At 31.9% G+C, this 12,909-nt stretch overlaps 1 protein-coding gene across 1 annotated transcript; it reads right to left on the bottom strand.

Moving 5' to 3' along the window:
• Positions 1-8,507: 8,507 nt before the first annotated feature.
• On the bottom strand, positions 8,508-9,102 carry LOC110670286 (ethylene-responsive transcription factor 13). The gene has a single exon (XM_021832264.2). The coding sequence runs from the start codon at positions 9,096-9,098 to the stop codon at positions 8,508-8,510; it is 591 nt and encodes a 196-aa protein (XP_021687956.2). The 5' UTR covers positions 9,099-9,102.
• Positions 9,103-12,909: the final 3,807 nt, after the last annotated feature.

Genomic DNA, 12,909 nt, shown 5'->3' with positions numbered 1-12,909 from the left:
TAGCAACAAAATTATCAAGTGAGCCGAGATAGTCTTCCTTCTCTACCCAGCCGCCGCAGTGACCTCGGTTCAAATCTGAGTAAAATATTAATTTTAATTATAATTTCAATATTATTATATGTTCAAGCATGTTCATGCATTAATTATAAATATGTATCTATGTAGTTAAATACTAGGCACATTTTATATTGCATTCTTAATTGATGAAGAGCCATGGATGTTGTTTCTGGTAATTTAGAGCAGTGTGCGTGCGTTGGCGTGAGTGTGTTGTACGGTATTGGATATGGATAGGATGGGTAGATGCGGCTTGAGAGACACTCGCTGGGACCCGGTCCTTTATGGATAAGTCAGGGTAGGCACGGCTCAAGATGATCTTACTGGCCCCCCCATTTGTTTTATCAAGCGAAAATCCAGCTTGAGAGACACTCGCTGATAGAGGTTGGATTAAGAGAGCTGTATAAGGGATCAGCTCCAATATATGTACTGTTTGAACATTATTGGGTTTGTGAGTGCTCCAAATTGCTTTTTTGCCGTTATGATGTGATATGTATAAAAATTTCGATGGTGTTAAATTCCATTCCTTAGAATGCATTAGCTCTAGGTAGCTATAAAAATTGTAGTTAAAATTAGTATTTTACTCTCTGAGTCAAACGCTCACTCTTGTTCGCCTTATTTTTTCAGGCTACAGGAGGATTACTTGTTGTGACTAACCTGCTACTCTTCTTCACAGGTCAATTAATAATATCTAATGTATTTTGTACAATTTAGCCAAAATTTTAGACTCCGCATGTGTTAGGAGTATTTTAATAAATTTGGGATTGTAATATAATTTTATGTTGAATTTGTAAGAACATTAAATACATGTATGTGTGAGTGTGAATGGATTTGATGAGGGAGCTGAGCTCTCATTTGATTTATGACATGATGAGTATGTGGAGGGTGAGCTGAGCTCCCCAAATTGTTATATATTGTGTTTACAGGTCGGCCGAGTCAAAAACTCCCCGTTGTATGATCCATATTATAGCTGGACTCTGTTCGGTTGAATTCTTGAAATTAGGCTTAAAATGGGCCTTAGGATTGAGCTAAGGAATAATTAGGCTTACTACAGGCTTCAGAGGCTTTAGGCTAGTCCAGGTATTAGTACCGGTCCGGCCCATAGGTTGGGTTATGACAAAGATAGGTTATTTTCTTTCTCTTTTAATAACATATTTTTCTGATTTGAAACATTAAAAAATTTTAAATAATTATAAAATATTTCTCATTAGAGTTAAATTCTGATTTATAAAGAATATGATTTTCATTCTTATCAATTGAATTAACTCTCTACATGTTCAGTCATTAGAAAAACGATTATCTCATTTGATTTAATTGGTTAATCTCAAAAGTAGTGAAACCTATATAGTATTTCTCTAATTAAAGAACTAATATTTCAGATTAACTCTATAACTTAATTGCTTATTTAATATATAAATTATTTTAAATAATTAGGGTTTACCATTGTTTCTTTTTAAGTTTGTGTGAACAGAAAGACCTACTTTGGTACTTTAATTTCACACTGCCATTTATATCTTACAGTTTGTTGACTTGTGAATTTCTGGACAATTTTTCTTAATTAATGCCCTTTTTTTTTCCTTTTGCTTTGATAATTTGCATTTAATTAATTATGTACGAGGTCAAATATTCTTATTAAGTAATAAAAGAAGATCTCTCACTAAATATTTTTTTCTTCTTCTTCTAAGAATACGAAGTACGTATTGTTAATTGGCTTTACTTCATAATTTGATGTTTAAATTAAATGATATACTGATATTTTTATATATAAATATCATTCTCAACGAAGAAAGGACAAAAGAAATTAATCGGGAAATTTTCATAATTCCATTAATGGACTAATTAAAACTTATAATTTATTTTTCATATTTAGATAACAAGCAATAGTTATCTTAAAGTAATGGTGTGCATGCTTATAATTTTCAGAAACTAATATTTTATAATCTTAAAAATGATTAATGCCATTAAATTAGAGCTAATCATCGGAAGTTAAGTAATAATTTTGGTGAATAAAAATTCAATCTTTATAGTAAAAAATCTCATAAATTTTCAAATAATTGTTAAAAAAAATAAATTAAATCGTTATAAATTACATGATTAGAGAATATGTGTACCTGAAAATAAGCTTATATTCATGGTTTTCTATGAACAATGAAGAACGGAAGCGAAATGGTAGGTTCACAACTCTCAGTATAAATTCTAGCTGATATTAAATGGGGTTATCAAAAAAAAAAAAAAATATATATATATATATATATATATATATATATATATATGACTGAGAGTTGGAGCTTATTCTTTAGTGGGCTTATGAATAGTCTGACCCATTACAGGCTTGTCCAATTATATGATATAATCCCACCAGTAATGTAACACCCAAAATTTTAAATTTTATTATTTTATGAGCATTATTGGTATTTTAATTTTATTTAAATTTTAGGAAATTTTTTGAGATTTTTCGGATTTTGAAAATCTGGTTCGATTTTCCGAAAATATAAACTTTGATGATTTTTAAAAATTAATTTAAAAACCACGTGGCAAAACTAAAATTATATTTGGAATCTACGAATTTTTCAAGGTTTTCTGGAATTTTTTCGGAATTTTTGGACCTCGTTTTTGGTCCCAAGGCAGAGTAAAAATTTAAAATTTTGTATCCTGAATCGGACCGGCCGAATCGAATCGGACCGGATTGGACCGGTCGAATCGGACCGGCCTTTTCTTTTTCTTCCTTCTTCCTCCTGCGCGCGTCCTACTTCCTCCCCTTCTCTCTCTCTCTTCTCTCTCCTCCCTCCTCCCCTTGCCGCGCCGCCACCTCTCCTGCCTCCCCAGCTCGCCGGCGCCGACCCCCAGCCGTCCCAGCCCACCGGCCGCCGCCCCAAACGGCCAGAAAACGCAGGCGAACGTCCCTCCCTCGCGCGCGCAACCGTTCGTCTTCCCAGCTAAAATTCGGTCGATTCGGCCACCAATCGGACCGGGTATTGTGTCTAAACTCATCTACTCGTCGAGAGCTTTCCATAGACACCAAGAACACCGAAATCCATTGAGCGGTTTGTCCAATTTTTGCCCGGGAAGTTTTAGCCCATTTTGACTTTTGGGCTAAATTTCTCGCAACCGTGAATCCCACGAGAAAACCAAGAGTACCAGAGCACTCCACTCGTCGAGAGCTTCGCGGTGACATAAATTTTGAATTTTTCCGATACCGTTTTTCGGTGGGTCCCACGGAACTTCGTAGTGCCTTTTCGAGCATTAAATGAGCTTAGAAAATTCTGAAAAATTTATGTACTAACCCCCGTGTCGTGGGCTTCGTGTAGGTATCTTCAATTCGTGGAAATTCGACAGTTGCCCGGGTCTGTGAATTTTCGGCCAGACAGACCCGTTACCGGAAAAGTCTCCGAATTGGACCGAGGTTTTGGCTACCCCCCATTGTTAGACGTCCCGAGCGCGTCCCCGAAGTCGGAATCGGCAAAGGTAAACCCGAACCTTGCTTTTTCGTAATTTTCTAGTGATTAAATAGGATTAAAAATCCATAAAATATTCGTGGTAGCTCAGAAAATTATGATTCTTTTTGCAATAGCCTAGTAATATTGCTAAGGACCGCGGGGCAAAGTTTTAGAATTTTTAGAGGTTGTTTAGGTAGTTTTTGCAAAAATGATCAATTATAAGGACTAAATTGAAATTTTACATATTGTGATGGATGACTGATTTGATGGGCCCAGGAGGGGCTGTGGGATGTGATTGAGTTGTGGATATATGGATTGTGAATATAGAAGTGTGTTTTGAGCCCTTTTGCAGGTTGGGTAGGTCCTAAGTATAGGGGAGACTCTGCCGGATTTTCGGCACGACTTAGGACGTATTTGGTCTTTTCTTGATTGTATTGAGTCATTTATATTAAAAATTATAATGTAATTGTCAGGTGAGCCGGGACAGCCTTCTTCCTCCGCCCAGCCGCCACAGTGACCGTTGTCAAGTCTGTGAGTAAAATATTAATTTTAATTGTAATTTCACTATTATTATATGTTCAAGTATGCCCATGCATCACTTATATGCATATATTTATGTAGTTAAACTCTAGGCACGATTTATGTTGCATTGATAACTGTTAAAGTGCCATGGATGTTGTTGTGGTAATTTGGAGCAGTGTGCATGCGTTGGCGTGCGTGTGATGTGGTGTGGACTATGGATAGGACGGGTAGTCACGGCTTGAGTTCTTCGCTGGGACTCGATTCTTCGAGGGGTAGTCACGGCTTGAGTTCTTCGTTGGGACCCTCGATTTGGTTTATTAAGCGAAAGTCCAGCTTGAGTTCTTCGCTGGCACCGGGTTGGATTTAAGAGAGCTGTATAGGGGATCAGCTCCCATATATTATGACTGATACTACAGGTGTGTGAGTGCTCCAAATTACCTTTTTGATATTATGATGTGAAAATATTATTGATGTTGCATTTCACTCTACAGGGTGCATTAGTTTTAGATAGTTATAGAGATTATGGTTAAAATTGATATTTTACTCTCTGAGTCGAACGCTCACTCCTGTTCAATATTTTTCAGGCTACAGGAGGATTTTATTGAAGTTAACCTGCTTTTCTTCTTCGCAGGTTGTTTATCAATATTTGTGTAATTTTATTTACTCCTAGAATTTCAGCATGTGTTAGAAATGTTGATCTGATTTGGGTCTGTAAACTAAATTGTTATTTTGGACCTGTAAACTTAATATCCTATGTATGTTTGATGGATTGGATGAGGGAGCTGAGCTCCCATTTATTTTTATGTTGATGAGTATATGGAGGGTGAGCTGAGCTCCCCAATTGAGTATTTATTGTATTTACAGGTCGGGTGAGTCAAAACTCCCCGTTTGTAGGTCCATTTTATGGCCGGACTCTGTCTGGTTGATTTCTTGAAATTGGGCCTAAATGGGCCTTAGAGTTCGGTTAAGTGAATAGTTAGGCTTACTACGGGTCTCGGGGGCTTTAGGCTGGCCCAGGTCCTAGTGCCGATCCGGCCCATAGGTTGGGTCGTGACAAGTAACGTCCATCGAAGATTCCAACCCTTAAAACAGAACCTAGTAATCATAAACCAAAGGACCACAAATACAGAATAAGCCATTTCACCAAAGTTAACAAGGGTTGGAAGGAGCTACATGCAACCATTTGCAGTAACAATCGGCTACACCAACAAACAACAATACTAAATGGCATAAGAAGTAGAAGCAAACACAGCCATCAACCTTAACAAACAAATCCTAATGCAAGCATCCTCTCTTTCAAGAAAATTGGATTTGTGAAACCAAAATCATGGACGAAACCATATATACAGCCCTATCCCAGTGAGGGAAGGGTGAGAAACCCGCATTATTGGTCAGGGAGGAACCCTCTGCCCGTAAGTGGCAGGGGAGGCCGAAGTTGGTGGAGGAACGGAGTCGAGTGCTCCGAGAACTAAAAGACTACAAAAAATGAAAGAGTTCTTTGTCTAGATAAAAATCAGAGAGAGAGATAATTAAAATAATAAATTGTGTCCATATAATGAGAGTACTTTCAAATAACAATAAATGTATGCTTGTTCAGTTCAATTTAATTTGAAAAATAAAAAATAAAAATAAATTAAATTAAATTGAATTAAATCATTTAAGTTTAGTTTGTTAGTTTTAGTTTTATCAACTAATTTTGAATTTATTTAAAATCTAATTTCAATTATATTTCATAATTTTAACTCTAATTTAAGATAATTAAAAAAAGTATAATTTAAAATATAATAATAATTAATTAATTAAAAATATAAATTATTCAGTTTGATTTTATGAATTCTTTACTTAAAAAATTAAAATGAACCGAATAAATAAAATTATTTAAAATAAAAATTGAATTAAATTAATTCACCGGAAAGATGAAACTAAATTTATGAATTAAATCATTAATTTTTTCAAGTTTGAATTGAATTCTTCTGTAACATCCCTAATTTTCAAATAATTATTATATATATATATATATATATATATATATATATATATATATATATATATATATATATTTTTTTTTTTTTTTTTTTTTTTTTATTCTAATCCTAGTATTGTGGACTTCGCGTATGTACTTTCATTTTGTAGAAATTCGATCGTCGCCCGGATTTGCAATTTCAGGCCAAGCAAATAAGCTGCTGGAACTATTTCAAAACCGGGTCAAGATTATAAGCTACCCCACAGTTTTCAGACATTCTGGACGCGTTACAGTTGTCAGATTTGGCATAGGTAAGTTTGAACTCTATATTACTTAATTTTTGCCTTGTACTGAGTTAGAATAAAATTTATAAAATATTCGTGGATGATAAAAAAATTACGATTTCTATTGCAATAGCCTTATAATGTTTTTAAGGACCGCGAAGCAGATTTATAGAATTTTTAAAGTTAGTTTGGATAGTTTTTGAAAAATATTAGTTTTGAAATCTTATAATTGAGTTGTCTGATGTTGTGATTATTGCTTAGTTTGGAGGGCCCAGGAGGGGCCATATAATGATGATGAGATATGGGTTGAGTTTAAAAGTATTATTTGAACCCTTTCGCAGGTTGGGTAGGTCATAGGTATAGAGGAGACTCTGCCGGATTTTCGGCACGACTTATGACATCTTTGGTCTTTTCTTAGTTTGAATTGAGTCAAATGTATTAAATAATTGTAATAAAATTGTCAGGTGAGCCGGAACAGCCTTCCTACTCCACCCAGCCTCCACAGTGACTTCGGTTAAGTCTGTGAGTAAAATATTAATTTTAATTGTAATTTCGATATTATTATATGTTCAAGCATGCCCACGCATCACTTATAAGTATGTATCTATGTAGTTAAACACTAGGCACGTTTTATATTGTATTCATAATTGTTGAAGTGTCATGGATGTTGTTTGTGGTAATTTGGAGCAGTGTGTGTGTGGCATGCGTGTGGCGTGCGTGTGGTATGATATTGGATATGGACAAGACGGGTAGGCATGGCTTGAGAGACACTCGCTGGGGCCCGGTCCTTCAGGGTATACACGACTTGAAAGACACTGGCTGAGACCCCGCATTTAGTTTATTAAGCGAAAATCCGGCTTGAGAGACACTCGCTAGCAGAGGTTGGATTAAGAGGGCTGTATAGGAGATCAACTCCTGTATACGTATTGTTTGACAGTGTTGGGTGTGTGAGTGCTCCAAATTGCCTTTTTGCTGTTATGATATGAAAATTATGACGATATTACATTTCACTCCACATGGTACATTAGCTTTAGATAGCTACAGAGATTATGGTTAAAATTGATATTTTACTCTCTGAGTCGAACGCTCACTGCTGTTCATCTATTTTTCCAGGCTACAGGAGGATTATTTGTTGTAGCTAACCTGCTCTTCTTCTTCGCAAGTCCATTGATAGTATTTAATGTATTTTGTACAATTGAGTTAAATTTTAGACTCCGCATGTGTTAGAAGCACTTATTTTTATTTTGGGCCTGTATTATAAAAGTTATTTTGGACCTGTAAAATTATTAACTGTATGCATGATGGGATTGGATGAGGGAGCTGAGCTCCCATTTGAGTTATGATATTTTAATTATGTGGAGGGTGAGCTGAGCTGTCCAATTTATTATATATTGTGTTTACAGGTCGGGCGAGTCAAAAACTTCCTGTTAAATGGTCTATTTTATGGCTGGACTCTGTCCGGTTGAATTCTTGAAATTGGGCCCAAATGGGCCTTAGAGTTGGGTTGAGGAATAATTAAGTTTACTACGGGCCTCAGGGGCTTTAGGCTGGCCCAGGTCATAGTCCCGGTCCGGCCCATAGGTTAAGTCGTGACATCTTCTCATTCCTACTTTCAATTAAATCTTAAGGCTTTTAATACCAACTAATTTAAATCTGTAATTAACCTCCACATGTAAATATCAAGTTTTAATTTCATTGATATTTCAGTAATAATTTTAGTAAGTCTTTTAAGAATTTTTTTTTTTTTATAAAATTATGTGTTATAAATTATAATCTTCTCGTAAGTCATACATACAAGTGAATATATCATTTCATTTATGAATAATATATTATATAAAATTATGATAAGATAAGTCTTTTTTTAATAATTAAAAATATTTTTAAGTGTATAAATCAAGTTATACATTCAGTTGTAGGTAACAACTAATTTTCTCAAATCATAGTATTAATTTTGATATTAAGGAAAAAGATTTTATTTTATTTTATTTGTTTATATTCTTCATACGAGCATACATGCAAAATTATTGCAGGCAGCCAACAGTTACAGGAAAATATTGAACTATATATGATAACGATACATGTAAAATATCTAATTGTAGGCTCACAGTCACAACTCACAAGCTTTAATCATCAGCACAGAGCATGTTCGTCAATACACTTGCACCGCATCGTATACTGCTAACAATCAATCGATCATCAAGAAATACTGGTTCCACGCCATTTTACAACTCTTTTACTGGAATTCTATTAGGCATTGAGCAGTGTACTGTGTACACGTGTGCTCTTTCTCCGCTTCGGCGACCCACTTTCTGAAGAGGAAGACTCAGGCGAACGGCGCCTGTGGGTCACTCTGACAGTCTCTATTTTCTCGTCTGAGCCGATCAAGTGAGGGAAATTAAGCTTAGCTTTTGAGCCGCGCATCTTATAAGCAGCTCGGTCGTATGCCAGAGCCGCATCCTGAGGCGTCTCATAAGTCCCTAGCCATAATCTAGCACCATTCCTCTTAGGGTCTCTAATCTCAGCCGCATATGTCCCCCAAGGTCTTTTCCTGACACCAATGTAATTCCTCTGCCTCGGCGGCATGTGATTCTCACGTACAAGCGCCACTTGACTTGCTACATATAAATGCAGAGGTTCCCGTTTCACCATCGTCACAGTGGAGTCAAGCTGAAGAGAAGGAAACAACTCAACGTTAAAGGGGTCACAATGGGAACCACTGGCACTGGCGATGGTATCAACTGAATTCGTGGCAGCAGTTTCAAAATCATTGGCGAGGAGATGCTGCCGAATCGAGTCGAGAAGAGTGAAGATAGATTCCGAGTTGCCCGGTCCGTTCATTTTCCAAGCAAAATTGAACAACCAGGTTTTGTTGCTTAGCTTAGGGTTTTGGTGTGTTGTAATGGCTTGGGACTATGTAATATATACACAATATTATATTTAATTAATTGAACTAATATTTTTAAATATTATTTATTTAATATAATATTATAAATATAATATCCCAAATGAGAAAATAAGACAATAGAAATTCCTTCTCTTTTAATCAGTTATTTTGAATTTAAATTCTATGTACAAGACACCTTTAAATTTTAAGAGGGGTGTTTTACCCTCTTTATGGACTTATTTAACGTGAATTTTGATTAGTCGGTCTAATGAACTTTGGATATAAATGATTTCTATCAAAAAAATTACAAATATAATAAAATAATTTACTAATTAATTTAAGGGTTTGAAAATTCTAAAGAATGTGAAAGAGGATTGGTACGTTGTAGTTATATATTTCCATGAAATTTCATTGGTCAGAGTGGAAATCACGTGTGGTGGACCTTGCTATATTTTTATTTTTTTATAAAAATTATTTAATATTTTTAAATTATCAATAAAAAAACTTTTAAATTATTCAATACTTTTAAAATATATGTATTTTATATTTTATAAAATAATTAAAAATTTATAAAAGTAAAATACATTTTTTTATTTTATAAATTTCCTAGATTTTTGGTTGGTACTGAAGTCTAAATAAGACTGTAGTAGTCCACGCGCGTCTTCTTCCTTTTATCCTTGGACAAAAGAATTGATTAATAAAATATAATTAAATTCAAAGGAAATAATTAACACGAGTTCAATTAGCATTGCATATGCAATGATGACTTTGTTCCTTTCTGGAACTTTCCATGTCTCCGTCATTTCAACAGCAATATGAATTATGGAGGACATATGTGAATTAATTATCTGACTTTTTTAATGTAATCTGACTTTTATTATATATATAAATATATATATATATATATAATTAAAAATATATAAAAAAAATAAAATCTACATAGGAGTAATTATTAATGAAAATATATACTCCAGCAGCCATCGTGAGACAGAATAAATTGCGTTTGCCCATGTGGAGCTCTTGGCAGTATTAGGTGGCCAACGTGCTGCCATATCTGCAAGGATCATCCTCAAATTTCAAAAAATTATTTAAAAATTTAAATTTATAAATATTTCTGAGAATGAAATATTTAAAATAAAAAATATTAATTAATAAAATGCACGTGATAAAGCCTTGTATCCTGCATGTTGCAAGTTCCATTAAAAAAAAAAAAAACTAGAGTGATGACATTTGAATCGGATTAAAATTTGTGCTAAATAATTTTAAATTGACAGAGTTAATTATTTAATTTATTAATTTTAAATTAAATTCAACTATCTGTATAGATTTCATGAGATTTAATCTTCAAATTTATTAATTTAATTTCTTTATTTAATTCAATTCGAAATCAAATCATCGCATTGCACAACCCTACCTGGAGAATAGTAGCAACGAACACGCGTCATATGCCAGCAGCCGAAATTATCAAAACTAGGACTATGATTTTAATCAACTGAGCGAACTTATAATAAATATGTTAAATTATATATATAAGAAAATAATTTTATTATAATATTTTAAATTAAAAAATAAATTTAGTGCAAATTATATAACTTTATTTATATATAAAAAAAATGATCTCTTTACTAAAAAAAAAATAATAATTCATATCACACAATACAAATGATTGAACTAGACAATAAATAATTTTAAAAAATATATATATATTTTTAGAAAGATTTTATTGTAGCACTACAAACATGTGATGAAAAATTATTTCTTAGGACTCCACACACCTTAGTTGACACTCATTAAGAAATCCTCGAAGCTACATAATATAAACAGAGTTAAGTAATGGAAGGTCATTAATATATCTCGCATAACACAAGTTTATTTGCCGGCAACGTTTTAACGATTATGATTTGCTTGCCTACGCTGTTACGTTGCATTGACAAATAGATAATCCATAGGAGGAAAAAATAAATAAATAAATCAAAATATTAGCAAATAAATTATAAGTAAATAAATAAATTTGTTGATTTTAACGTGTGTAGTTCGATGGGAGAGACTTTTTGTTTTTGTTTTGTTTTTATTTATCTTGAAGATTATGTACGGTCATGGAAAATTCGCATGGACAATTAATTTTTTAATTTTATTATATGAAAATAAAATTTAAAATTTTTATTATTATTCAAAAATTTTTAAAATATATCTAAAGTACTAAAAAATAATACTTTTTAAGAAAATAAAAAATAATTTCTTTCTTAATTTTAAATGATGAGTTTTATATATTTTTATCAAAGAGAGTTTACAAACAATGAGTGCATCCAATACTTCCTCTTATTATTTACTCTTCATGTGGGTTATAAAAAAGTTAATCTTCTTGATAAGTGCGTTTGCTAAAAAAGTTAAAAAATTAAAAATTAAATATTATCTTTGTAATTTTTAATTTTTAAAAAAAATAATTATTAATATAAATTTCAAAATTAACATGTAATCTTTAAAGAAGATATAAATTTTAAATTATAATTTTTTATATTCTAAAATAAACTTTTAACTATTAAACTATTAAAAAAATTATATATCAAAAAGTAAATTTATTTGACTATGTGTTTGATTAAGTGAGCCAAGGCAGGCACGTGCATCACATGGGCCATGGGGACACCATCCCACCAATATCCCGCGTCTAATGCTAAATTCCTTTTTTTTTTTTCAATTGTCATTTCTTATTACTAGAAAATTGCCCGTATTTATGGCTATTAATAATTTATATGTATATATATATAAAGATAATAAGATATTTTAAATTTTATTAATTATTTTATAATTTATTTTTATTATTTTTTATGTTTAAATTTTTTAATAAAAATTTTATAATAAAAATAATTGAAATCTATCTATATATAATATAGATATAAATATATGTAATAAGTATAAATATATGTTAATATATTAAACTTATAATAATGTCTACTCATTATAGTATTAAAAGAGTAATTATTATATAATTTTTATATAATAAAAAATATTATGTGATAATACTATAAAAAAGAATATTACATATCAACTCTTTAAAAATACATATTTATTTTATATATAAAGAGAGTTAAATTCGAGCCGCATTCTCTAAATTTTTCAATTAAATTTTAAAAATAATTTTTTTACACAATAAAAATTAAGAAAATACGAAAAGAAGAAAATTATCTACAAGACCCATAAATATATATTTATCCAGCAAATATATAAAAAAATCTTCATAAAAGGTAAATACTAAAATACCAAACCTATAAATCAAGGCATCAGTAATAAAATTTATTTCTTTTGAATAACTATCTCTGAATCGAAATTTCTAAATCTTAACAATAGATAGATTCTTGAAATATATATGAGATGCATAAAATGGGTGAAAAACTTGTATTATATTATATTATAATTAATTTTAATTGGATTTAAATTTAAAAAATTTATAATTTCTGAAATAATTTTAGTATTATAAAACTAATTATAAACTAAATTATTAAAAATATGCAAAACTGTCATTGGCCAAGAAACATCAACGACTAGAATCTTGACGAAAATGTAGGAAATTTAATATCTTGCGGTTAGACTTCCAACCAATATATATACAAGAGAAGTTGATTTTCCCCGGTATATCAACATGTGTAACCCAACAATTTCTTTTTTTTTCAGCATGGTAGGTAACCGTCCAAGATTCCAAACCCTTAGCAGTACTCGCTTGCTCGATGTAGGTTTGAATTGCAATTCCTTCAATTTCTTTATTAAAAA

This window comes from Hevea brasiliensis, chromosome 9, assembly GCF_030052815.1.
Source record: "Hevea brasiliensis isolate MT/VB/25A 57/8 chromosome 9, ASM3005281v1, whole genome shotgun sequence".
NCBI lineage: Eukaryota > Viridiplantae > Streptophyta > Magnoliopsida > Malpighiales > Euphorbiaceae > Hevea > Hevea brasiliensis.
The sequence above is the reverse complement of the archived record's forward strand: the minus strand, read 5'-3'. Positions and strand labels throughout refer to the sequence as shown.